Below are 26,860 nucleotides of genomic sequence, written 5' to 3'. Positions count from 1 at the left end.
TATTAGATTAGTTTGTATGCTTTATTTTCTCATCACATTTTACTTGAACTTAATCTAACAAAACCTGAAGGCATCATAGATTGCGCGAACTTATTGCACACACTTACATCACTTGCATCTAAACCCTGCATCTCACATGCACACACGTCCTATTTTAGGAACCCGGAGTGTTATCTAGCATGGTTGACTGGGGTTTCATCACCTGGTGCCTCTGTGCTAGAGAAGCATTCCACCCTTAGCCTAGCACCTTATGGTGCGTAAACGGATCTCTTGTTCACGTACTGATACGCCGGACACTGGTACAGTATATCGAACATGGATTCACGCTGAAGGAACTCTTGGCCTTACCCCTAGATTAACCCACACATGCATGTAGAATACGAACACATTTACATCACGTGTGTGAGCCTAGCTTAGGACATCCTACCCATTTGTGTCTAGATTAGGCCGTGGTCCATCTTCCAATGGCTACGATCGGTCCTTAAGTACACAAACAAAGTCATGAGTCGAGATCCTATCTCCACTCCGCTAGATTAGGATTAGGGTTGATGCCTTCAGGGAGCACTGTTAAAATGCACAAAGATTAAAAGATTTTCCTTTGGGGTTAGGATATAAATCCCATCTTTCCTAAGATCTCATAGGATTAGTCATTCATGATCTATCCGTTGAAAGCAATCCTATGCTATCTCATCCCATCCCTTGATCGTACGATTTTCAAACTTCTATTATGTGATTCGATCATGTATCCATACTTTCTTTATACTGGCAGGAACTTATCCCAATCTCGTGTTCATGTAATCCTGATCATTCTTTATCCCTTCTCTTGGATTGCAGGCACCATGTCTACTCGTGTAATTCTTGATTGGATCCGTGGTACATTAAGAGAATCCCATATCTATGCCATAAGTGAGCAAGAGAAAAATCTCTTCGGCTACGTGGCGACCATCAAGCTCGATTGGGGATTACTCTATGCCGCATCAGAGTGTTGGGATCCCGATCATCATGTCTTCCGTTTTGGCAACCTAGAAATGTGTCCCACCTTTGAAGAATGGTGTGCCTTATTGGAATATCCTGTGGATGGCCCTCTAGTAAAGCCATCCTGTGTCCCAGATTATCGTCCTTTGTTCCTTCGCTTGATGAATAATCCAGATGAATCCATGAACTCTTTCATCAAAGGCCAAGAAGTGTCCATGCAGCAGCTGATTGATGTTTATCCTCCTATTGGACACATTGGTGGTGTTGATATTCAAAAAGCCCGACGTCGCGCTTTGAGATTCTACTCCTTTGCTAGGTTCCTCACTGTCCAGCCTTCTCGCTTTGCCTCAGCTGTTCTCTTGGACCTCGTCGATCAAATGGATCGTGGTGCCAATCCAATTCCTACTATGCTTGCAGAAACCTTCAATGGATTGGATGATATGGCTCGTCTTCGTGCCAGCTCAGGTCCAGGCTCTTATGTTCGCTCCTTCGTTGGTTCTTTCTCAGGATGTCCTGCATTACTCCAAGTGTGGTTATGCCACAAGATAAAAATTGCAGCTCCTGTCCATTTTGATCATACGTTATACACATTCAGTGAATGGCGTCATGATGTTTCTTTCGATCATAAAAGCGATTGGGTTGAATGGTTAAATTCTCGCCAACAAGATCAAATTTATTGGCAAATTCCTGGAATCCAAGAAGCTGTCTTCAACATTGGAGAAGCTAACTACGTTCGCCTTCTTGGTCTAAAAAAGACTTCCTTTTATGTTCCTGCCAGAATTCTGCTTCAGTATGGAAGGGAGCAATCCATTGTGCCTCCCCTTCGTCATTTCTATCCACCTGATGATCTCAAGCCCAAGATTGTCAAAGCCGTTTCATCTGCTTGGGATGTCAAAATCATCAAGCCTTTAAAAGAGTCAGCTGAACAAGATTGTCGTCCGAAGAAGAAGTCTAAAAAGAATGCTTAGTTCCATGTTTAATCTTATCCATTTATCTTTGAAAGAATGAACCCTGTACTCAAGCTTTAATGATTGATCAATAAAGTTCATCTTTCTCTCTCATTATCTTGGTCTATGCGTGCATTATTGTCTACTTCTTTCTGATTTTAAAATATGTCTTTCAAATATTTCAGGGCAGTAAACATCATAGCTAACCCTACTACTCCTTGGGTTCGGGTCTCTTTGCGATTGGCGAGGAAATCTATATCCCCGCCACCTTCTCTAAGAACCCCAGCATCTCCTTCTTTCCCGTCCTCATCCTCACCAATGGCAGATAACCAAGATGGCCTTCCACCTGCTGCTATTACCGATACTCTTACCTTGATTCTCCAGCAGCTTCAAGAACTCAAAGAAGAGAACCGAGTTATCAAGGCTCAGCTTTCTGAGAAGTTGGGACCATCGTTGTCCAAGGATAAAGGGCCTATGCACCAAGCAGCTACTTCAGCAGCACCTGCCCAGCCAGTGTTCATCACTATCCCTGATAAAGCTGAAGAAGATTTGGAAAAAGAGCAGTATAGCGAGGATCGCAGTAGGCCTTCTCAGTCCATGGTTGATAAGACTGTTATGGAGAAATTAGAAAGTCTTACCAGGAAAGTTCAGGACATCCAGTTTCAAGACCAGGGTGGTTTTAATCCAAGTGACCTTACTCTATTTCCCGAAATCCGCCTTCCTGCCAATTTTCAAATGCCCGATTTCGACAAATATGATGGTGTGGGTTGTCCAATCACACATTTGCAAATGTTCACCATCATGTGTCAGCCTCAAGGCTTATCTCCTGAGCAAATGGCTCAATTGTTCCCAGTTTCCCTAACCAAGGTTGCTAGAAGATGGTTTATGGTCTTGGACAAAACTCGTTACAGGACATGGAAGGATATCGGCGAGCAATTCATCAGGCAGTTCAAATATGATGATGGGACAGAAATCACCAGAAAGGATTTAGAGAGAACAAAGCAAGACTCGAGGGAATCCTTTCTGATTTTTGTGAAAAGATGGAGGAGAATAGCAGCTCAGATGATGGAGCGTCCGTCTGAGGAAGAGCAAGTCCAGATAATCATGAAAAATATTTCCCCCCAGCTCCAATATCACATGTCTTTGCAATACTATCCAGACTTCAAACACTTCATAGTGGCAGGTACCCAGATAGAGGAGGCTATGGCTCAAGGTGTATTCAACCGTAGCAACCCAAACCCCAGAGATTTCAAAAAGTCCCCTCCAGCCCAAGTCAATAGCATTTCCCGTTCCAATGCTCAATCCTCTAGGTCCCAAGAACCTCTAGTAATGGACTATGCTCAAACCGCAACCGCACCTCGGCAACAAACCCGGGTAGAATTTACCCCTCTCCCCATTTCATCTTCAGAGGTGCTTAAGCAGTGTCTGGCTTCAGGTCGCATAACCCTACCTGCCATCCGGCCTCCACCCAATCCTCTACCTGCAAATTGGCGAGCTGACCTACACTGTGAGTACCACAGAGGTCCTGGTCATCTTACTGACAACTGCATTGCCTTGAAATATAGAATCCAGAAACTCATTGATGAGAAAGTCATTGCGTTCCAGCCAAAACCCAATGTTACCCAAAACCCACTACCTGGTCATGCAAATCCTCCTGCTGCCGTTAATGCCATAACCATAGGAGATCCTGAGTTTGACCCTCTCACCCTCATATGTGCCTTAGAACCCATCTCTGAACCCCAAATCATATTCTGTGATGAATCATACCTAAGAGAGTCTGTACCTCCCTTGGTAATCACCTATGAGCCACAAGTCCCTCAAATTATCACTTATGATGAGCCTGAATTGGATGAAGTCAGACATGTGACAAGGGGCGGAAGAATTTTCAAACCTGCTGAATTGAGAGTCAAAAATCCAGGGGCATTGGCTCGAGGAGAGGAGCCGCAATATGTGAAAGATCCAGATGATGAAGTTGTGCAGCAGTTGAAGAAAACTCAGGCTGTTATATCTGTATGGGGATTATTGATAGCATCAAAGAAACACAGAGAGGCTGTGTTGAAAGAATTGAATACCACACAGGTATCCTCAGAGATATCTCCGGAGCAACTGGCTGAAGTTGTTGCTCTAACCCAGGCCGCCAGGGCCATTAGTTTCTCAGATCAGGAGCTGCCTCCTCAAGGTCGGAATCATGCTAGAGCTCTTCATGTCACTATTGTTTGTGGAGGTAAGAAAGTACCATCTGTGTTGATAGATAACGGATCCGCCTTGAATGTGTGTCCATTGAGAACTGCCATTACCTTGGGTTTCGGTCCCACTGATTTTGCCGAATCAACCCTTGGTATCTTCGCATATGACAACACCCGCAGAAATGTGGTCGGAGTCCTCACCACCAAGATTGTTATAGGCGGTCAAGAATTTGAGGTTGAGTTTCAAGTTATTGATTTCAAAGCCTCGTTCAATATGCTTCTAGGACGTCCATGGTTGCATAAGGAAGGTGCTGTTGTTTCAACCCTTCACCAAAAACTGAAGTTCATCAAAGATGGGAAGTTGTTCACTGTCAGAGGTGACGAAGAACCAGAAATAGGGCAGATAACAGGAGAAACCTTGATCCTTCCAGTTGCAAAAGCAGATGACTACAACTTGAATGGTTTCGCATTCGACGTTGCTGCTATTTCTTATGAGGACGCCTCTCGGGAGGAGTTGTATTTGCCTTTTGCCATCAGTCCTGTGGTGGCCAAGATGATGAAAAAAATGAATTACTTCCCTGGTATGAATTTGGGCCGTGATCCAAGCAAGGCATCTCACTGGCGCCCAATCAAAGCAAACCATGGAATTTTCGGTCTTGGATATGTACCTACTGAGGAGGAGGAGGAAGCCATGGAAGAATTGTTGAAATTGAAGGAAGAAGTCCGCCGCACCGGAAGGGTACTCCCGATGGCTCCATATTCCTTATCGATGAATGGTCATTTTATCAAAGAAGGTGAGACCTCTACATACTATGGGTTTTCTGAAACATGGTATGACTCAGTGACAGGGATCATGATACCCGGTTTTGAAATATTCAGTGGCCTTGCTCTCCCAGAAACAGAACCGCCGATATATTATGTTGAGAAAGTTGTTGAGGACTGGTTAGTCTACCTTGAGCCAGATGTGCTGGGATCTTTGTTTGAAGAAAATGTGCCAGATGTTGATTACTATTCTAAAGAACAAGAAGAGACAGATTGTGAAGATGTGCTGGTGGCAGTTATTCAGAGTAATGATACCTTTACTGAACCTCAGAGTCAGATTGCACCTGCAACAGAAAATCTTTCAAACTGGAGTTCTGATGTTTTTCCATCTTATTTTATTGCTAAGTCAAGTCTAGTCAAGTCGATTGAATCACTGTCAGTGCCTAGTCCAGGCGAGTCATTTTCTGAGTTTATTTACTATGTGAATCCTGAGCTTGTTCAGGATGAGTTCGATAATAATGATGTAATTTCTTCCAATTCAATGAAATCTGATTCTCAGTATGTCTCTGTGTTTGCTTCTGACTTTAATAATAATGATAACACTCCCTCCTCAGACGAGGAAGAAGGGATCGACGAAACTCCCCTTGAATTGCAGCATATGCTCAAACAAGAGGAGGAGCGCCGAGCCCAGCCTCTTAAAGATGAAATCGAAATTATAAACATCGGAACAGAAGATTTAATACAGGAAATACGAGTTGGAAATACTCTATCCTCTGAAGAGCGCGATGAATTAATAAACCTACTTAAGGAATATAAAGAAGTTTTTGCCTGGTCCTACAAAGATATGCCCGGGTTGAGTGAAGACATTGTTCAGCACAAGCTACCTTTGTTACCGGGAATTAAACCTAAAAAGCAGAAGCTAAGGAGAATGAAGCCCGAGTGGGTCTTGAAAGTAGAAGAAGAGGTTACTAAGCAGTTGAATGCTGGATTTCTGCAAGTGGTGGAATATCCAGAATGGCTCGCAAATATATACCTGTACCAAAGAAAGATGGAAAGGTGAGAATGTGTGTAGATTTCAGGGATTTGAACAAGGCAAGTCCAAAGGATGATTTTCCTCTACCACATATCGATATCCTGGTAGACAATACGGCCGGGCATGAATTACTATCTTTCAAGGATGGTTTCTCGGGCTACACTCAAATTAAGATGGCACCCGAGGACATGGCTAAGACCTCGTTCATTACACAATGGGGGACATATTGCTATCGAGTAATGCCGTTTGGTCTTAAGAATGCTGGTGCGACGTACCAAAGAGCAGCTACAGCTTTACTCCATGACATGATACATAGAGAAGTCGAAGTTTATGTTGATGATATGATTGTAAAGGCCAAGGAAAGGAGAGATCATATCCCAAACCTTAAGAAGTTCTTTGAAAGAATTCACAAATACCAGCTTCGCCTGAATCCTAGCAAGTGTGTGTTCGGGGTTACCTCCGGTAAGTTGCTTGGATTTATGGTGAGTCAAAGGGGCATAGAGGTAGATCCTCAGAAGATTAAGGCTATCCAGGAGATGCCGCCGCCTAAAACCGAGAAGGAAATTCGGGGATTCCTAGGAAGGATACAGTTCCTAAGGCGATTCATTGCCCATCTTACATCAACTTGTGAACCTATCTTTAAGCTCTTAAAGAAAAATACTTCCAAAGTATGGACGGAGGAATGTCAGCAGGCCTTTGAGAAGATAAAACAAAGTTTGTCTGAACCACCAATAGTAGCACCAGTGATACCAGGGCATCCTTTGCTGCTTTACTTGTCAGTAACAGAAACCACAATGGGTTGTATGTTAGCACAGCAAGATCCAGAAACCAAGCATGAAAAGGCTGTGTATTATCTCAGTAAGAAAATGTTGGAATATGAACAGAAGTACACTGTCCTAGAAAAAACCTGCTTAGCTCTGGTTTGGGCTACTCAGCGACTCAGGCATTACCTTTTAACACATAAGGTCTTGCTCCTGTCAAGGATGGATCCTCTGAAATATCTCTTTGAAAAACCAGCCTTGACAGGCAGGACTGCCAGATGGTTATTGTTGTTGTCAGAGTTTGACATTACCCATGTAACCCAAAAATCAGTAAAGGGCCGAGTCATTGCTGAGCAATTGGCGGAAGCACCCCGAGAAGAAAATCAGCCTTTCAAGCCGATGTTCCCAGATGAAGAGATCATGATGATAGAAGATGAATATCCAGAAACTGGTTGGACCCTATATTTTGATTGAGCAGCAAACCAAACAGGACAAGGATTAGGGGCATTGCTTGTGTCACCTCGAAATGAGCATGTTCCCCTTGCCGTTAAGTTACAATTCAATTGCACCAACAATATGGCAGAGTATGAAGCATGCATTGTCGGGCTTGAGGCTGCATTGGCCTTAGGCATAGAGAATCTTGACGTATATGTAGATTCAAAGTTAATCATTTGCCAAACTCAAGGAGAATGGAGAACCAAAGAAGAAAAGCTATTGCCATATCATGAGTACTTGGATGCTCTTGCTAAACAATTCCAGTGCATCCCTTTCAGTTATCTGCCAAGGTTGAAGAATAGATTCGCCGATGCCTTAGCAACATTAGCTTCTATGATTGACATACCTCACAATATGAAGATGAAGCCCATCACGGTTCAAGAGCAATGGGCTCCTGCAGATGTTGATGCTATAGAGATAGCTGCAAGATGTCCCGATGGTAAACCATGGTATACGGACATAAAGAACTACATCTCAGGCCAGGGGCATCCCAATGAGGCGTCGAATAAAGAAATAAGGACTTTGCAGAGATTGGCAGCTAATTTTGTCATTTGTGGAGGAGAGTTGTATCGACGGTCTTTCGATGGAATTCAACTCTTATGTGTCACTGAAGATCAGGCAGAGAAAATTCTCGCAGATATTCATGAAGGGGTGTGTGGGCCTCATATGAATGGAAAGATGCTGGCAAAGAAGATCCTACGTCTGGGGTACTATTGGCCAACATTGGAAGCAGATTGTCATACATTTGTGAAGAAATGCTATAAATGTCAAATACATACGAATCTCATCCATGTACCACCCACCGAATTGCATTCTCTTACCTCTCCTTGGCCGTTTTTGGTATGGGGAATTGACATTATTGGCAAGATTTCTCCCAAGTCATCTAATGGTCATGAGTACATACTCGTCGCAATTGACTACTTCACCAAGTGGGTCGAGGCCGCTTCTTATGCAAAGCTTACGTCCGCATCAGTTGCTAAATTCATACGCACCAATATCATATGCAGATATGGAATTCCCCACGAGCTTATCTCAGATAACGGATCTCATTTCAAGAAGGAGGTTATCACTCTTTGCGAAGAGTTCAAGATTAAGCATCATAAATCCTCGCCTTATCGTCCACAGACAAATGGAGCGGTAGAAGCTGCAAACAAAAATGTCAAGACTATCATTAGCAAAATGTCAGAAACTTATAAGGATTGGTCGAATAAGTTACCGTACGCCTTGTGGGCTTATAGAACATCGATTAGATCTTCAACTGGGGCAACCCCCTACTCTCTTGTTTATGGGATGGAAGCAGTGCTACCTGTTGAGATCCGTGTACCTTCGCTCCGGGTATTGACTGAGGTCAAGTTGCCAGAAAATGAATGGGCAGATGTCAGATATAAAGAGCTAAACATGCTGGACGAGAAGAGGTTAAAGGCGCTTTACCATGTGCAGGGTTATCAGCGCAGAATAGCCAGGGCTTTTAATAAAAAGGTTAAAATCAGAGATCTAGAAGAAGGCAATCTTGTTTTGAAAGAGAACCGAGCACCAGTGTTTGACCCAAGGGGCAAGTTCAAGCCAAATTGGTCAGGACCCTATATTGTGGACCAAATCTTACCCGGAAAAGCAGTCAAGCTCCGTAATTTAAATGGAGAAATATTACCGGAACCAACAAATCTTGATCAACTCAAGAGGTTCTATGCTTGAACACTAGAAGGCCGTCTTTTGGCCGAATAAATCCCAAATTCATAACGTAAGATTAAAAAATAAAAAATATATAAATAGATATATATAACCTTTTGCAAACCCTTTTGAGCCTAAATAAAATTTTCCTTCAAAACCCAATATACTAGGGGCATTCGTCCTGAACTACGCATGACCTGATCCCTACACTGGGGTACGTAGGCAGCTCGGTCAAACCGAGTTCGGTTGTTCCAAAAGATGAAAATCAATTATTCCAAAAAAAAAAAAAAAAAGAAAAAAAAAATTCATGCAAAAAGAAAAGAAAAAGTGAAATACCTTTGAACTAGGGGCATTCGCCCTGAACTACGCATGACCTGATTCCTACACTGGGATACGTAGGCAACCTGTTCACAGGTTCGGTCGAAACTCTTGCAAAACCTTAAGCCGTTCTTTGAAAAGCCCTACCTCACCTATAAAGTCCTTTTGGTGTTCAAGTAAAAAGAAAAGAAAAGAAAATGAAAAAAAAAAAAAGAAAAAGAAAAAAAAAGAAATGGAGCTTGAAGATCCGCTAGATTGAAAACCTGAAAAGGCAATCTAGGCAAAATTTAGGATCATTCCCCTGCTAAGTTGAAAACCTGAAAGGGCGGCTTAGGCAAAAGTTAAGGGGGTGGCCTGCTGAGTCGTGTAGACACCCTAATTTTGCTCCGCTTTAATCATCAAAGAAGTCAGTGTTTCTCTATCGGTTTTTTAGTGTCTCTCCTTTCCGCGTCCGTCTCTTACATTTTTAAATCTTTTCGGTCATTTCCTTCATGTTTTGCATTTCCTGCTAACTGTTGAGAGGGATTATTCACAAGAATCTAAACTAGAAAGAATTTGGACCCATTTGGTGGGCCCGCATTGAACCTTTTGATTAGATTTGGATCAAGCAAATCTGCCTCGCATTATTTTTAATGAAAAGAATGAGTTTTGAATTTATTTGGATTTAATAAGAAAAACCAACTTCCATGGCGAGGATATTGTCTTTTGGCCAATTTAGCATGGGCCCATAATTTTCATAATTCGAGCTTAAGGTGGCAACCCATCAATGGAGCGATTTAGGATCAAACTATGAAAATGATTTTCGGAGCACGACCAATTTACATCAAAGCCCATCAATTGGATCGTTTGAATTTGGAATTTATTTAAGGGGGCGCAATCCAATGTACATTGCAGCCCACGAGTTGAACGGATCGGATCATCCTCCAAAGATTACGAGGCGCGCTCCATTTACGTTGCGGCCCCATTGAATTTAGTGGTTCAGATCAGCCCATGAAAACGATCTAAGAGGAGAGCCCAATATATGTTGTGACTATCAAGTTGAACAATTCGAATAATCCTTGGAACTGATTTTTGAGGCACAACTTATCATTTGGATTGTTTAGATTATTTCATAGACATAATCTAAAAGGCACAACTTTATCACCTTGCGGCCCGCTACTTGGACGGTTTAGATTACTCTATGAAGTGGGGTCCACCAATATATTTCTAAGTTCTTGTTTCCAAGTGAGTTCAGCTAGTGAGAGATAATCGTTTTCATGAACAAGTCAACCATGCTCATAGGGGTCCCACTTGGAATCTAACTCAAGATGTCAGGATTCTTTCTTCCTTTCTTTACTGTAGTTCATGACGTGCTTTATTATTTAAAACGAAAAAAAAGAGAGCAATTCAAACCATAAGAAGCAGGTTCAAGGGGGTATTTGAAGAAGTTATCTATAGGGAGGATATTCGGGCATGGGGGAAGATCTCATGCTTTTACGTCAGCACAATATTTCTTTTTATATTCATGGTAACGTCCCTCCCATCTTAAGAAACTGACATCTTTCTTTCCATTATAAAGAAAAGATATCAACATTGAAAAAGAATAAAAGAGAGTATTGTAGGAAAAATGGAAAGTTGAGACTTTGGAGAAGCTTTTTGAAAAATGGTAATATTTTTATAGCAAAAAAGAAACGTGTTTTCTTATTTTGGAAAATACGCCCAAACTCAGCAGATCAACTTTCTATCTTGTAAAGAAGGCAACTGGGGAAATTTTGGAAAGCCAGGAAAGATATCAACCTTCATTCTATAAATATGGAGGGGGACAACAATAAATAGGGAGAGGAGAAAAAGAGGAGAAGGCCGATCTTTGTTGAGTCTGCCCAACTTCACGTTTTTCAATCTCACTCTTTCGCTCTCGGATATCATACTCATCCCCATCTTCGCTATTTCTGATCCATCTACTAACCGAATTCACGCTGCTCCATATCCTTTTGCTGTAGCTGAGACTCGGATCTTCTTCTTCAAGCCTTCTTATCAATTGCATATTGGCAGCCCTCGCACACAACCATACACAGAAACTCTCTTTCTCCCTGATCCGTTGTAACAAAAATTAATTGAGTTTCTCAAACATCTTGGGCAATATCCTCATTCTTGAGATACCGACTACAATTTTGGGGGCTGCTACCTTCTCTCCTACTCTAGCTTTGTGACTGAACCTTTCTTTGGTCCAAAATTGTATGGTCAAGTCTATTGGATTTCAAAATATTCGTGGCAAATTTCTTTTGGATCAAGGGGCTGGTCTGTACCTTGGTGATTGAAATTTAGAAGAACAAAATCTTGGGAACGAAGCTTATTGGTGGACAAATTAGGTGGAGTGGATCTTTCTTCTAAAGCTTGGTTCGGTTCTCTCCATAGAAGGTAGGTATATTTTCACATGATTTTTTATTTATTCTAGATTTGTATGTCCTAGATATTTTATTCTTCAACATCACATGTTTTAGTTTTAATTTTAGCTTTCGTTTGCGTGCTTAGAATTTTATTTCCTATGCTTTAATTAAGGACTCAAATTAGATCTAATAAGAGTCTTAATTAGGAAACCTAATTAGATAGCTCTTGAATCCTAGGCTCAAGGGATTTTCGATTCCTATTGGGCAAAATCAATGATGCAAACACCCAATTTTACAGTCCATCCCATTTTATACCAGCAGCCCATTACCCAACTTAAGCTGATCCAACGGCTCATATCGCAATTGAATTTGCCAAATCCTAACTCCCCACTGCCCAATTGTGTTGATCCATCTAATTGATCCAAAACTTGCTACCCAACGATCCAACTCAGACTCACACCCTCTCCGAGTCTAACCTGGACTCGAGCCTAACTCAACCCAAAGCCGCACCATCAAAGCTCGCACCCTAAGCCGTATCCAAAACCCGTACCTCGAATCTAAAATTTGCGGCCTACTTGGCCTTGATCCGAAATCCTGTCTCATTCAACCTTGACCTAAGCTGCACCCCAATCTAAAGTGGCACGCAACTAGGTCCTGCCGGGGTTCAACTTGAGCCAACCCAAGTTCAGCCCGAGCCGTGCCCAAGCCGGATCCAACCCAAACCATGCCCTGACCGAACCCAAGTTCCCCCGCTAACTCAAATGGGCTTCACCCCTCACCCTTATCCAGATCTATTATTGTGTGAACATTGTGTACATACACGATGCATGTATGAGTAACACATACATGTGTATATCAAACCCTCTATGTGCTTCATGTATGCAATTAAAATATGATTTTGGACCCATGACTCAATATCCACCGAAACAGCTCTGAATGCTTAAATCCATGCATTGTGTGCATACAATTGAACTCATCATAAACAATCAAATGCCTAGGCACCCTATTCATGTCCATTTGTCATGCTCCATCCAATGAAGTCATAACCATAACCCATATTCCATGGCAACATACCTCATCACAACACACGCCTAATTTTCTCCATGATGTCTCACTCACCCATGAATTTGTAACCCGTTCGGTCAAGATGGCTGACTTACCTTATCAAGACCCGAACCCAATTTGAACCCAAATCTAATGCTATCCAAATGCCATTCCCAAACAATACCCTTTGGAAATTAAATTCCATTCCTAAACAGTCACCTGGATCACAAAATCTATTCCCAAACAGTCCATTGGAATGTAATGATCACAGCCCTTTAATCATTAAAAGACAAAAGGTAATAAAAATAAAAAAATAAAAAAAACACACGGTAGCGCCAATATCATTCCGCCATAGTGTTGATTGCCTGTCTTGTGACCTAATTTCGAACCTCTAAATCACAAATTCACAAACAATGCTGAACTACAAAGTTGTAGCCCTATAAATGATCTTTCCAACGCATGTTTGTACATTCAATTTGGCCAAACGGTTAAGGACTTATGACAGTTTTAGTGGGCTGCGTTTGTTAGATCTTTTAATGGTCAATGTTTTGTCGAATTTGTGGAATTGTCAAAACATGGTTGTATTAATGTCGTTTTCCAAACAAAAATCAAAAGACACTAATCTAAAATACGCCCAACATAAAAGCCACAAACCCAAAATTCACCCGTTAAAATTACCGATTGAAATCTGTTAAAAGCCATTAACCAAAAGACCATTAAAAGTCACAAGTGAGACTAAAAACTTCTAATCAAACAACTTAAAAGACACCACACACACTAAAGGCCTCAAGATAATTAAAAGCTTCAAGAAAATTCTAAAAGTTTATACAAACCCAAAAGAATTTGAGATTCCTAAGAGCCTGTGGATTCAAAATTCCTTTAGGAACCTTTAGGGCCTCTTAGGAACACTTACGTCATGTCGTGTCCTATATTTTAGGGAGTCCTAGAGTTAGGAGTCCAGCCTCATCACATACGTTTGCTATGTATAGCAACCGTGCCATAGGTCTAGTCACACTAGTCACCCAATCTTTCCCTAGGACAAGTCTAGTTACCTAGGATGTAGGTTAACCTGCATTAGTCTAAGGGACAACTTGCATTTAGATGAGAATCATATAGCATCTTAGATGAAATCTTAAAATAATAAAATCCTCAACTTGAATTAAACAACTTCTCTTAAAACTGTTGAACAGTCACTCCAGTCTAGATCGGTGTCTTAGTTGAGTTAGGCATAAATAGCTTAGCTTAGGTGCACCGAACTACGTCGACTCTGATCCCAGTGAGGCTTGGGTACGTAGGCAGCTTGGATGTCTGATGGCATACCAACCGCGAGTCGGCACCACAACAAATTGTGGTGCTTTGTATATTAATTTTCTTGTAAATGCTTAATCAAATCACTTAGGATTTTTCATGAAATTAGAATTTTATGAGAACTTTCACTTAGATTGAATTCAAACCAATTAAGAAATCAAGATACACATCTAGGATTCACATTGAAATTAGATCATAGGATGCATGTCCCGTAGTTAGCACATTAATAGAGAGTTGAATGAGCTATTTAAAATAAATTTAAAAGAGTTAGCTTTTGGAATTGAAGACCGATTATCGGGCAGGAATGGTGCATGTGGTGGATAAATCCCCATACCTTCCATTCTTGCAACCAGGTAGCGAGTCTAGATTTCTGGTTAATTACGAGTCCTAGATCTCACATCTAGGTGGCGACTCTGTCAAGTCTCTTTTGTGTGGAATTCGGATTGCCTTATGACCATCCATGTTGTGACCCATCAATTAGGCAGTTCGGATCACTCAATGGAAATGATTTTGGCAGCCAATTTGCGTTGCGGCCCATCAATTAAATGGCTAAGATCATCCTATAGAAGGGGATAAGGGTGTGATTTATTCATATTAAGGCCTGTTAGTTGAGTGGTTCGGACCACCTAAAGGGACTTATTAGAGGGTACAAGTTAATCAATATAGTGACTTAATTGAATGGATGGTGTGGATTACACCAAGGTGTCAGCCCTCTCATGTTAGAAATGAATTATCATCCAACCATTTTGGGCATTCTTATTGATAGTAACAAAATCCAATGTCTGTGTACATTGCCTTGCATCGGATGGATGACATGCATGCACACTAAAATAGCAACGGTGATTGTCCCTAATATTTAAATAACCACTTGCTATTTTTCTTGTGAAAGGATGGGGGTAAGAAAAATCAAAACGGTAGTTCCTTTCTATATTATAGATGAGATGAGGTCACGTATTGTATTCTTTTTTTGGAAGACAATGCAAGCCATGTATGGCTTGGATGAAGGATTGTGATTTGTAGAAGTAAACGTGGGGTCCATTGTGTATATTTCTCAAAAATTAAAAAGGAAAAAAACCTTATACAAAGTGGAGTTCGGCTGAAACTTGAGAATGGGATCCATTTAGGATTTTCCTTCTAATTCTAGCAAGGTGATCAAATTAGTAATGCTGAAATCTAGACATATGGAATGCCATTATCACTAGCATCAGATCAGATCTTGGATTTTTTGGATGCAAAGATGGAAGTTGGATGTAAGGAGAGAAGAGCAGAACCGGCAGTTGATTGGGTGGTCTTTATAGGAAGAAGCTTATAATGGGAATTGACAGATTGGCGTGGGTAGATGTTATTTTTGGGGATTTGATTGGCACGATGAAAAGGAAAAAAATAGAGAATTGGACCCTTACCCTCTGGGAATAGCCCTCTCGTCACTTGATATCTCGGAGAGATCTCCAAGACCACCGGCCGGATTTTTTTCAAAAAAAAAGAGAGTCTCGTTCCTCCAAGGGACAAAAAGAAGAAAAAGAAAACAGAGCATCGGCTCTCCCTTCTTCCACCCTCTGTTTTTTTTTGCTTTTTCCTTTCCCCACTGCCTCTCGGTTTCTCTCTCTGTCTCACTCCCTCACTCTCACCACCTTCACGACCTCTCTCTCGGTTTTTCTCTCCCCATCACCTCTCACTCTGTTTTTTTTTTTTGGATTTTCCACTCTCGATCCCTCTCAATCCTCTCTCGGTTTTCCGATCTCCATCCCACTCGTCCTCTGCAGCCCATTGAAATAAAAAAAAAACAAAAGCAGCAAGAAAAAAAAAACAGAGTATCGGAAAAAACCGATACTCTGTTTTTTTCATCTCTCGGTTCATCTCTCTCTCTCTCTCTCTCTCACTCTCTATATCTCACGCTCTCTATCTCTTAACTCTTTCCCTCCTCGATCCCCAAGCCCCCTTTCCCTTTCTCACGAGAAAACAGAGCATCGGTTTACTCTCTCCCCCATCGTTCCCTCTGTTCTTTTTTTTCTCTTGTACTGTCTCTCTAACTCTCCCTCTCTCACGATCTCTCTGTTCTATATTCTCCCTCACTCTCTCTCACTTTCATCTCTCTGCTAATCTCTCAACCTCTCAACCTCTCTCTCTCAAGCTGTCCTTACTCGCTCCATATCTCTCTCCCTCTCTTCACAGTAGTTTTTTTTTTTCTTTTTAAAAAAGGAAAAAAAAAGAGATCAAAGCGGGTCGGATCGCAGTGTCGGAGGGATTTCTCGGACTTTTCGGCTTTTGAACTCAGCGAGGATATCGATCACAGGTTAGTACACTATTCTCAGATTTTTCTCGGATGATTTGGTATATTTTCGGATTTTTGCATGATTTTTAAGCATTTAAATGAATTTAATGTAATATTAAATGTGTATGCTCAAAATCATGATCTGCATGAGGGTTTCAAATCCGTTTCGTTCCAAAATTTAATACGATGTTCTACTTAAATAGAGTAAAATAACTATCGGATCGGATCGGACATTGGATCAACGGTTTTTTAGAATTTGAGTGAAGAGTGGTATTTTATTTAAAATATTGGTTGAGTAATTACGAAATTCGAAAAAATAGCCATCTTAGGATGATCTATTTTTTGGAATTTAAAATTTTTCTTGTGTTCATCACATCAGAACAAGGTTGGAGGACGTTTTCCGGAATCGTAATTTTCTCGAAAATCGTGTTTTAAAAATAGAAAACTCTTCAAAAATATCTTTTCGACGAAGAAAAATAAAATATATACTAAACGAATTCCAAAATTATTGCAATTTCATAAGAACATAATATGATGCTGATACATTCTATCATGAATTTTTGAGAATTTTTGGAATTGGTTTGGCATATTATTTTATGCTTTCTTTGAAAATTATCAGATTTTGGGAGAATTGTTACAGACATCAGATCACAGATAAAATTCCCAATATTTTTACAGTAGTCTTATATTCTATATTTCTAGTTTCGGTAAAATTTCCAACTGGTTTGGATCTTTTTTTCTATGAGATGTAGTGTTAATTCATAATCTAGGCTGAAAATTGAAAAATCCGATATTGATAGTATATAGTTTCTAAAATTCATGAAAATCTCACAGCATGCTATATTTACTCAAAACTTATTTCTGTAGAAATTTCATTGAATTTAGATTTCTATTTCTAGTAGTTTCTGTGTTATATTGGCAATCTGATCAATTAATTGTTAAATCAAAATTAAATATGAGCTTAATGTAAAAATCTGTAAAAATCTTTCAGTAAGCTACATTTCATCATATATTGCTGCCGTAGAAGTTTCAAGTCATTTCAAATTCGTTTGCAATGGTTTCACTTTTAAAATCACTCATATGCTTAAAATTGATAAAATTCATTGAAAATCCGAAATTAATTGAAAATCATCTGAAAATCTCTAAAGAACCTTAAATCTCTGTCACACATTAACTCATTAATCCATTAAAACGAAAATTTTAGGATCTTTAGATTTCCCTCGAAAAATGGCCAGTGAATCCATAATCGTATCCCTATTGCACTCGATCTTTGACAATTTGAATATTTAAGCTATAGCATGTTGTTGGCTCCGAGGTTACTGTCCACGGAAATCCTGAGATATGCCAGGCAATAAGGTGCTATAACCTAAGTATTAAATTGCGCAAGGAAAGAGCGCACGATTCCCTTCCTTGGATGCCATTCTGGGCCGAAATTGGTGAACCCTAGAACCATTGGTAATCCTTGAATGTCCAGAAACTGGGAAATCCTTGAAATCTGAAATTAACTAACTTCAAGAACTAAAATCGATTCATCTCGTGTCTGTCGGAACCGTTGGATCACGGTTTCCGTCAAGGGAACCATTAGAGCCCAATTTAGGAACACTGGTGTCAGGTCGTGTCCTAGGTTTTAGGGAGTCTTAGGTTTTAGGGAGTCCTAGAGTTAGGAGTCCAGCCTCATCACGGACGCTTGCTATGGATAGCAACCGTGCCATAGGTCTAGTTACACTAGTCACCCAATCTTTCCCTAGGACAGGCCTAGTAAACTAGGATATAGGTTAACCTGCATTAGTCTAAGGAATAACTTGCATTTAGATAAGAATCATATAGCATCTTAGATGAAATCCTAAGATAATAAAATCCTCAACTTGAATTAAATAACTTCTCCTAAAACTGTTGAAACAGTCACTCCAGTCTAGATCGGTGTCTTAGTCGAGTTAGGCATAAGTAGCTTAGCTTAGGTGCACCGAACTACGTCGACTCTGATCCCAGTGAGGCCTGGGTACGTAGGCAGCTTGGATGTCTGATCGCATACCAACCGCGAGTCGGCACCACAACAAATTGTGGTGTTTTGTATATTAATTTTCTTGTAAATGCTTAATCAAATCACTTAGGATTTTCCATGAAATTAGAATTCTAGGAGAACTTTCACTTAGATGGAATTCAAACAAATAAAGTAATCAAGATACACACTTAGGATCTACATTGAAATTAGATCATTGGATGCATGTCACATAGTTCGCACATTAACATAGAGTTGAATGAGCCATTTAAAATAAATTTAAAAGAGTTAGCTTTTGGAATCGAAGACCAATTATTGGGCAGGAATGGTGCATGTGGTGGATAAATCCCCATACCTTCCATTCTCGTAACCAGGTAGCGAGTCTAGATTTATGGTTAATTGTGGGTCCTAGATCCCATATCTAGGTGGCGACTCTGTCAGTCTCTTTTGTGTGGAATTCGGATTGCCTTAGTGATCCCAAGTTCACATAAAAGATGAATTAAAATCAATCATAAAATGCACACGCTAATCGCGTGGGTACGAGAGACCAAGAGAGAGCGTGGCGGCTCGCGCCCCACCCCCTCTCGCGGGATCGGGTCCCACACTAATGAAGATCTGACATCTGAGGGTCGCAATCATACGCATCCACTGAAAATCACTGTTATCTGTAACGGGAAGAAGGTCCCAAATGTATTAGTTGACAACGGGTCCACACTGAACGTATGTCCGTTAGCCACTGCTACTGCCTTGGGATTTGGGCCGAATGACTTCATCCCTTCTGAACAAGGAATTTTGGCGTATGACGGTACCAGACGTGATGTTATTAGAACACTAGCAACCAAAATTCTAATAGGAGGAGAAAACTTTGAAGTAGAGTTCCAAGTGCTCGATATCAAAGCGTCTTTCCTTCTCTTGCTTGGCCGACCTTGGTTCCATAAGGTTGGAGTTATCCCTTCTTCGCTGCATCAGAAACTTAAGTTCATTAGAAACAACAGGGTGATAACAGTCAAGGGTGATCTTGATTTAGAGGTAGGCCAAATTTCACAAGTGGGTCCCTCAGAAAAGAAAGGTGATGTTAGTCTGACCGGGTTCTCTGTAGAAGTCACAGCCATATCATTTGACAAAAGCAAACAACGAAGAGATTTTTTTCCTCACCACCACTAATCCCCAAGTTGTAAAAATGATGCGTAGACTGGGCTACATTCCCGGTGCAGGTCTGGGTCGCAATCATCAGGGGATAGTCGAATGGCCTGACATGAGAAAGAATGAAGGGTTGTTTGGACACGGATATGAACCTTCTCGTGATGAGATTAGAGAAATGAGAAATTACATGCGGAGATGGTCCAAGCTCCGTCGTCAGGGTCTGAGCTGCCGATGAAACCATTTAGTCTGATCAGAAATGGTAAATACCGCAGAGAGGGAGATGACTTTGCATTCTGCAGGTTCGCAGAGCCGTGGGTTGATGAGTTAATAGGGCAAGAGCTGCCAGGGTTTGAGATATTCTTCGATATGGAGCTGCCAGATGAGTACTCGAGCTTATAGATTCACGAGATTGAACCAGAAGTTGAGTGGGCTGATATCTTTGAGCCGTGTCTTCTAAATTCTCTGTTCCAGGTTGAGTTACCGATCGTAGCCATGATCGGAGGAGATGCGCTGATTCTTGATCCCGAAAGCCTTATCACCCTAGCTGAGGGACCCCTCACAAATTGGACTTCTCAGGTCATACCCTAAGTCGTCATCCAGTACAGTCCTGTTTCTATCGAAGAGTCTGTTGTCTCTAGGTATATGTCCATTTTCGAGTCAAAAATAGAGTTTGCTATATCTGATGTTTCTTTTGATGCAGGTACAGTCGTGATCGAGCCCGCCAATGACATTGATGAAGAGTCTTTCGATGTTGCAATTCGGTCCGATGCAGAGTCCGTTACATCTTCCGTTGAGTCTACTGAGCCTGTCAAGTCTGTTCATACGATAGTCCAATCTGACGATGAGTATGTAAAGATTTCTAAGGATTTCAATACTGAGCCTATTGAAGGCGCGTCAACAGATGTAACTTCAGTTTCTTTGAATGAAATAAAAGACTCTTCTCTTTATTTGCCTATCTCTACTTTAATTTCTGCTTCTTTATCTGATCAAATTAATAATAATAATAATAATTAAGACTCCCCCTCTGATGAGGTTGCCGACAAAATTCCCCCTGAAATCAAACACATGATTAGATAAGAGGAGCAGCGTCGAGCAAAACCACTCGAAGAAGAAATTGAGACCATCAATATAGGTGATGAAACCTTAATTCGGGAAATTCGAATTAGCAAAACATTAACTCCTGAAGAGCGTGAGGAATTAATTACCCTATTAAAGGAATTCAAAGAAGTTTTTGCTTGGTCCTATGATGACATGCCGGGATTAAGTGAAGACATTGTTCAACATAGACTTCCCCTAATCCCAGGTGCCAGGCCGAAATAGCAAAAACTTCAAAAAATGAAACCAGAGTGGGACTTGCTAGTCAGAGATGAAGTTCAGAAACAATTGGATGTTGGCTTCATACAAATTGTTGAATACCCTGAATAGCTAGCCAATATAGTACCGGTGCTCAAAAAGGACGGAAAAGTCAGAATGTGTGTGGATTTCAGAGATCTGAACAAAACAAGTCTGAAAGATGATTTCCCTTTGCCACACATTGACATCTTGGTGGACAACACAGCAGGCCATGCTCTCCTTTCATTTATGGATGGATTTTCAGGATACAACCAGATCAAGATGGCTCCTGAAGACATGATCAAGACGGCCTTCATCACTCAATGGGGGACATATTGTTACAGAGTTATGCCATTTGGACTTAAAAATGCTGGAGCAACCTATCAAAGAGCTGCTACCACTTTATTGCATGACATGATACACAAAGAAGTTGAAGTATATGTTGATGACATGATCGTTAAAGCGAAGACCAGGGAAGAGCATGCAAGGGCATTGAGAAAGTTCTTCCACTGAATTCAAAAGTTCAAGCTCCGTCTCAACCCGAATAAGTGTGTATTTGGGGTTACATTAGGAAAACTGCTGGGATTCTCGGTCAGCCAGAGAGGGATTGAAGTAGATCCGCAGAAAATGAAAGCTATCCAAGAAATGGCGCTGCTAAAGACTGAGAAACAGATCCATGGGCTCTTAGGAAAGGTCCAATACTTGAGAAGGTTCATTGCACAGTTGAAAACAACTTGTGAACCGATTTTCAAGCTCTTAAAGAAGAATGCTTCAAAGAAATGGAACAAAGAGTGTCAAGAAGCTTTCGAGAAAATCAAGCAGTGTTTGGCTTTACCACCAGTTTTGTCACTAATCATACCAGGACAACCAATGTTGTTGTACTTGTTTGTTACTGACACATCGATGGGGTGTATGTTAGCGTAACAAGACCCGGAGTCGCAGCGAGAAAGAGCCATTTACTACATCAGCAAGAAAATGTTGGAGTACGAGCAGAAGTACATCATCCTTGAAAAGACCTGTCTAGCACTAGTTTGGGCTACTCAAAAGCTTAGACATTATCTGTTATCAAATAGGGTCCTTCTCCTCTCACGGATGGATCCGTTGAAGTACTTGTTTGAGAAGCCAGCCCTCACTGGAAGAACTGCCAGGTGGTTGTTGTTATTGTCTGAGTTCGATATCACTTATGTCACTCAGAAGTCAATTAAGGGGCGGGTCATAGCTGAACAGTTAGCTGATTCACCAGCAGAAAATAATGAATTTTTGAAAGCAGAGTTTCGAGATGAGGAGATAATGGCTGTGGAAGAAGAAGTTTCAAACACAAAATGGTTAATGTACTTTGATGGAGCAGTCAACAATCAGGGCCAAGGTGTAGGGGCGGTGTTGATATCACCAAGAAAAGAGTATATCCCTATATCCATCAAACTCCAGTTCAAGTGCAAAAACAATATGGCAGAATACGAGTCGTGTATCGCAGGTTTGGAAGCAGCCATAGCCCTGCACATTCAGGACCTAGACGTATTGGAGATTCAATTCTGATCAACTGTCAAATCAACAAAAACTGGAAAACAAGAGAAGATAAGTTGATTCCTTATAATACATACCTAGAGTCTCTGGTCAGAAAAGTCAGAAATATCACATTCACTCACCTATCTAGAATAAAGAATAATTTTGCGGATGCATTAGCTTCTCTGGCTTCAATGCTCGATATTTCTGCAACAATGAAGGTTCAGCCATTGGAAGTAAGGCTTCAATGGGCCCCGGCACACGTTAACGCCATTGAAATAGCATCGAGGGGTTCAGATGGCAAGCCTTGGTACACAGATATCAAAAACTTCATCTCAGGCAAGGGGCATCCACCGGTAGCTTCAGGAAAAGAGCGAAAGTCCCTTCAGAAATTGGCCTCTAACTTTGTCATCTGTGGTGAAGAGTTACACAGAAGGTCATTTGATGGGATCCAACTCTTGCGCATAGATGAGGATCAAGCAACTGAACTCGTAGAGCAAACGCACGAAGGAGTCTGTGGACCGCATATGAACGGAAAGATGCTGTCAAAGATGATTCTCAGACTTGGGTATTATTGGCCAACAATGGAAGCAGATTGCTACGCCTATGTGAAGAAATGTCACAAGTGTCAGGTCTATGCCAATCTCATCCATGGACCACCTTCTCAGTTGCATTCTCTCACTTCACCGTGGCTGTTCTCGGTATGGGGAATAGACATCATTGGGAAGTTAAGTCCGAAGTCTTCTAGTGGGCATGAGTATATCTTGGTTGCCATTGATTACTTCACAAAGTGGATAGAAGCTGCTTCGTATGCGTCATTGACCTCGGCTTCTATTGCAAAGTTCATCAAAGCAAATATCATTTGCAGATATGGAGTACCACATGAGCTAATTTCAGACAATGGGTCCCATTTCAAGAAGGAGGTGGAGCGCCTGTGTGAGGAGTTTAAGATCAAGCATCATAAGTCTTCGTCCTATAGACCCCAAACAAACAAAGCTGTTGAAGCTGCTAACAAAAACATCAAAGTGATCATCAGCAAGATGACTGAAACTTACAAAGATTGGTCAAACAAACTCCCGTATGCTTTATGGGCCTATAGGACGTCGATCAGATCCTCTACAGGTGCAACTCCGTATTCTCAGGTGTACGGAATGGAAGTTGTCTTGCATGTTGAATTGCGAATTCCCTCCCTGAGAGTGATGATGGAAGCTGGGTTGCCAGAATTTGTTTGGGCTCAAGCAAGATATCAAGAGTTACAAATGATTGACGAAAAGAGGCTGAAAGCATTGTACCATGTTTAGGGTATCAACGCCGTGTCGAGAAAGCCTTTAACAAGAAAGTTCGTGTTCGATGCCTCAAGTAGGGAGATCTTGTTCTGAAATCCATCCGGGCATCGGTATATGATCCCAGGGGTAAATTCAAGCCGAACTGGTCAGGTCCATACATTGTTGACAAAGTTCTGCCTGAAAAAGCCATCACACTCCTCAATGAAAATGGAGAAAAGTTAACAGAGCCAACAAACCTTGACCAACTCAAGAAATACTATGCTTAGCGCACTAGATAGCCTTCCTTGGCCGACCAGAGCTCCAAACCAAAAACCTTCTAAAAAAAAAAACAAACTTATCAAAAGAATCATTTGCAAAACCCTTTTGAGCTTACACAAAATCAAAACCATTCTCTTTTTAAAACCCATAAACTAGGGGCATTTGTGCCTTGAACTACGCTCAACCTGATCCTCATCCTTTGGGGGTACGTAGGCAGTCTGGCTAGTCCGGATTCGGTCGAAACTTTGGAAAACTTACCAAAATTCCGTCCCTTCGAACCCTAACCTACCTAAAAAGTCCTTTTGGTGCAGTAGGCAAAGGTTTGTAAAAAAAAAAAAATGGAGTCTGAAAACCTGTTAGATTGAAAACCTGCAAGGGCGATCTAAGCAAAAGTTAGGTCATTCACCTACTAAGTTGAAAACCTGAAAGGGCGGCTTAGGCAAAAATCAAGGTGTGAGCCTGCTGGATTGAAAACTCGCAAGGGCAATTCAGGCAAAAATTAAGGCAAGCGGTCCGCCAGATTGAAAACCTGAAAAGGCGATCTGGTCAGTAGCAGTGATTTCTAAAGAAGCTGAACAACTGGAGACAGACAAGACTTGTAACCCAGTAATGGCATCATCAAAGTCTGAGTAGTGCCAGCATGACTTGCTTTGATCTTCCTTTAAACTAGGGGCATTTAAGACTAAGCAATCGAAGGGGTTTAATGACCATGACGGTAATACCGAACAGGGAATGAATCACTTTTAAGCATGGATTCAAGTCACTCTAAGAGTGGTTAGCCTTCATCATTTAAAACATTTGTCAGGTTAAGAAGCAAGTTGAGTCTTTCTTGAAATCCAAGTCCTGTGCTTGTCAATGTCTTTTACTTGTCACTTGTCGAAGTCTGTCGCGTGTCAAGTCTAAATCTCCAAGGTCTTGCATGGTCTGTACCTTTCCCAGAGCTGAGGTGACAGGCATCAAAACAAGAACTCGCGTCTTTGGAAGGCAGATTAAATCAGAATAAGGTTCAGAAGAATAACAGGCTATCAGGCCTACTAAAATTTTGTCAGCTGGCAAATTTGAAAGAGACCTTTCAGGCAGAATTGATCTTATTGTTTTCATGTTTACTCTACACACAGAGCTTTGTAAATCCAATATTCATGAAATGAAATATTTGTGTCCCTGCATTTGTATTGCTTTATTAAGACTCTAGTCATGGAAGTATAAAATACACTAGGGGCATCTTTTACGACTTGGCAAATCACGCGAAGGCATAAAAGCTGTCAAATCCACAAGGGCAATCAGAATAAACCAATGTATCCAACAAGTTGAGATAAGAGAAGCTCGAGCACATCTTGAGTCAAACCTCCAATCTCCCCAACTGAGCCTACTCTACAACAGAGTCAACTCATCAGCAAAAGCAGTCCCCAGTGAAGTCTAGAGTCTACCTCCCAGAGAGTCCACTGTCAACTACTCAAATCCTTCAGTTCCTAACAAAGCATTGAAATCCCAGCAGAATCCAATTCTTTCAAAAAGGGTCAATACTCAAAATTCCAGCAAATCACTTGAGTCCGGTCCTCAGCAAGGAACTCGCACTTCCATTTTCTCGGAAAGAGACAAAACAATTCTCAAAGGGATCAATCGGAATCAATCAATCAATCCAAATCAATCAACCAATCCAACAAGCATATAAAAAAAAAGAAACAAAAAAAAAGTTCCCGCTTCTTTGGAGAGACAAAGCATTCTCCAAAGAAATCAATCCAAATCAATCAATTCAAATCAATCAATCAATCAAGGGCATAAGAGTATCAATCTTGTCATAAGAATTTTACTCCTCAATCAATTTAGCCAGGCTTGTTAAGGCGTGAAAGTTCCGCATAACAAAGCGTTCCCTTTTTGTTATCGTGTGAAGGTTCCGCATAACAAAGCTCTCCCTTTTGATTAGTGCGTGACGGTTTCGCCTAATTAGATTTTTCTCTTTTTTTAGTACGTGAAGGTTCCGTCTAACTTTTTTTTTCTTTTGATTAGTGCGTGAGGGTTCCGCCTAATTAAATTTCCCCTTTTGTTATCGTGTGAGGGTTCCACGTAACAAATTTCTCCTGCTTGTTACTGCATGAAGGTTCTGCATAACAAAACTTTCCCTTTTGATTAGTGCGTGAGGGTTCCGCCTAATTAAAATTTCCCCTTTTGTTACTGTGTGAGGGTTCTACATAACAAATTTCCCTTGCTTGTTACTGCTTGAGGGTTCCGCATAACAAACATTTCCCTTTTGATTAGTGCGTGAGGGTTCCGCCTAATTAAAATTCCCCCTTTTGTTACTGCGTGAGGGTTCTGCATAACAAAGCTTTCCCTTTTGATTAGTGTGTGAGGGTGTAGACACCCCCATTTTGCTCCGCTTTAATAAATAAGTTAGTGTCTTTCTATCGGCCGCCATTCTTTGCATTTTTCCGCCAGGTCTTGGGAAGGGTTATTCTCAAGAATCAAAGCAAGAGAGAATTTGGACCTACTGGGTGGGCCCGCATTGAACATTTTGATTGGAATGGGATCAAGTGAGTGTGCCCTGCATTAATTTTCAAGAAAAACATGAAGTTTGAACTTATTTCGAAAATCCTTTTTTATGGAGGACCCATATATGTTTTGGTCAAAAATGCAATGAGGTTCGCTAAGTGCCAAGTTGAATGGATCGGATCATCCTACAAAGATTGCAAGGCACACCCAAGTTACATCGCAGCCCATCAATCGAACGCTTTGGATCGTTCTAGGGTGTTGATTCGTGGGTGAGGCTAAATTTGCACCATGGCCCATCTAAATGGATGGTTTAGATCATCTTATGAAGTGCGATCTACTCAAGGATATCATTGCATTATATTGTTTTCTCTGAAGTTACATGTGAAAAAAGGTCGCCAAGAGGATGAGTCTTGGCAAAATTTAACCTCTTGTGTGGCCCGCTAAGTTTTTAAAATATAAAATTATAAGTGTTGGAAAAGTGTCCAAGTCATATGAGAGATCCACTCATTTCATTCTAGGTTCATTTACAACATGTATGCCATTTACAATGGAATGGATGCTCGGTTGATTCTAGGTGGGATCAACTTTGAGGAGGTTTTTATACATGCTATACACCACACATCCACATGTTAATCCCACTTCCCCATAGCAATCCAACCGACCACTCTTATTCTTCACCTCTCTTATATCTCCCATCCAAATTCATTAGATAAGTTA

At 41.0% G+C, this 26,860-nt stretch overlaps 1 protein-coding gene across 1 annotated transcript; it reads left to right on the top strand.

The window, feature by feature from the left end:
* Positions 1-19,314: 19,314 nt before the first annotated feature.
* Positions 19,315-23,413, top strand: LOC143891133 (uncharacterized). The gene is made up of 5 exons (XM_077395772.1): positions 19,315-19,495; positions 19,978-20,180; positions 21,804-22,083; positions 22,452-22,987; positions 23,030-23,413. The coding sequence occupies exons 1-5, from the start codon at positions 19,315-19,317 to the stop codon at positions 23,411-23,413; spliced, it is 1,584 nt and encodes a 527-aa protein (XP_077251887.1).
* The last annotated feature ends 3,447 nt before the right edge of the window (positions 23,414-26,860 follow it).

The sequence above is a fragment of the Tasmannia lanceolata genome, unplaced genomic scaffold (genome assembly GCF_043159265.1).
Source record: "Tasmannia lanceolata isolate RefF3 unplaced genomic scaffold, GAP_Taslan_0.1 ptg000013l, whole genome shotgun sequence".
NCBI classification, from domain to species: domain Eukaryota; kingdom Viridiplantae; phylum Streptophyta; class Magnoliopsida; order Canellales; family Winteraceae; genus Tasmannia; species Tasmannia lanceolata.
The sequence above is the reverse complement of the archived record's forward strand: the minus strand, read 5'-3'. Positions and strand labels throughout refer to the sequence as shown.

What these genes read in the sequence shown, in the direction of transcription:
- LOC143891133 (XM_077395772.1), top strand. Translation starts at nt 19,315, where the DNA reads ATGATGCGTAGACTGGGCTACATTCCCGGTGCAGGTCTGGGTCGCAAT. An exon ending in TTGAAGGCGCGTCAACAGAT is followed by an intron (nt 20,181 to 21,803) that starts GTAACTTCAGTT and finishes TATGTCACTCAG; the next exon opens with AAGTCAATTAAGGGGCGGGT. An exon ending in ATACGAGTCGTGTATCGCAG is followed by an intron (nt 22,084 to 22,451) that starts GTTTGGAAGCAG and finishes ACTTCATCTCAG; the next exon opens with GCAAGGGGCATCCACCGGTA.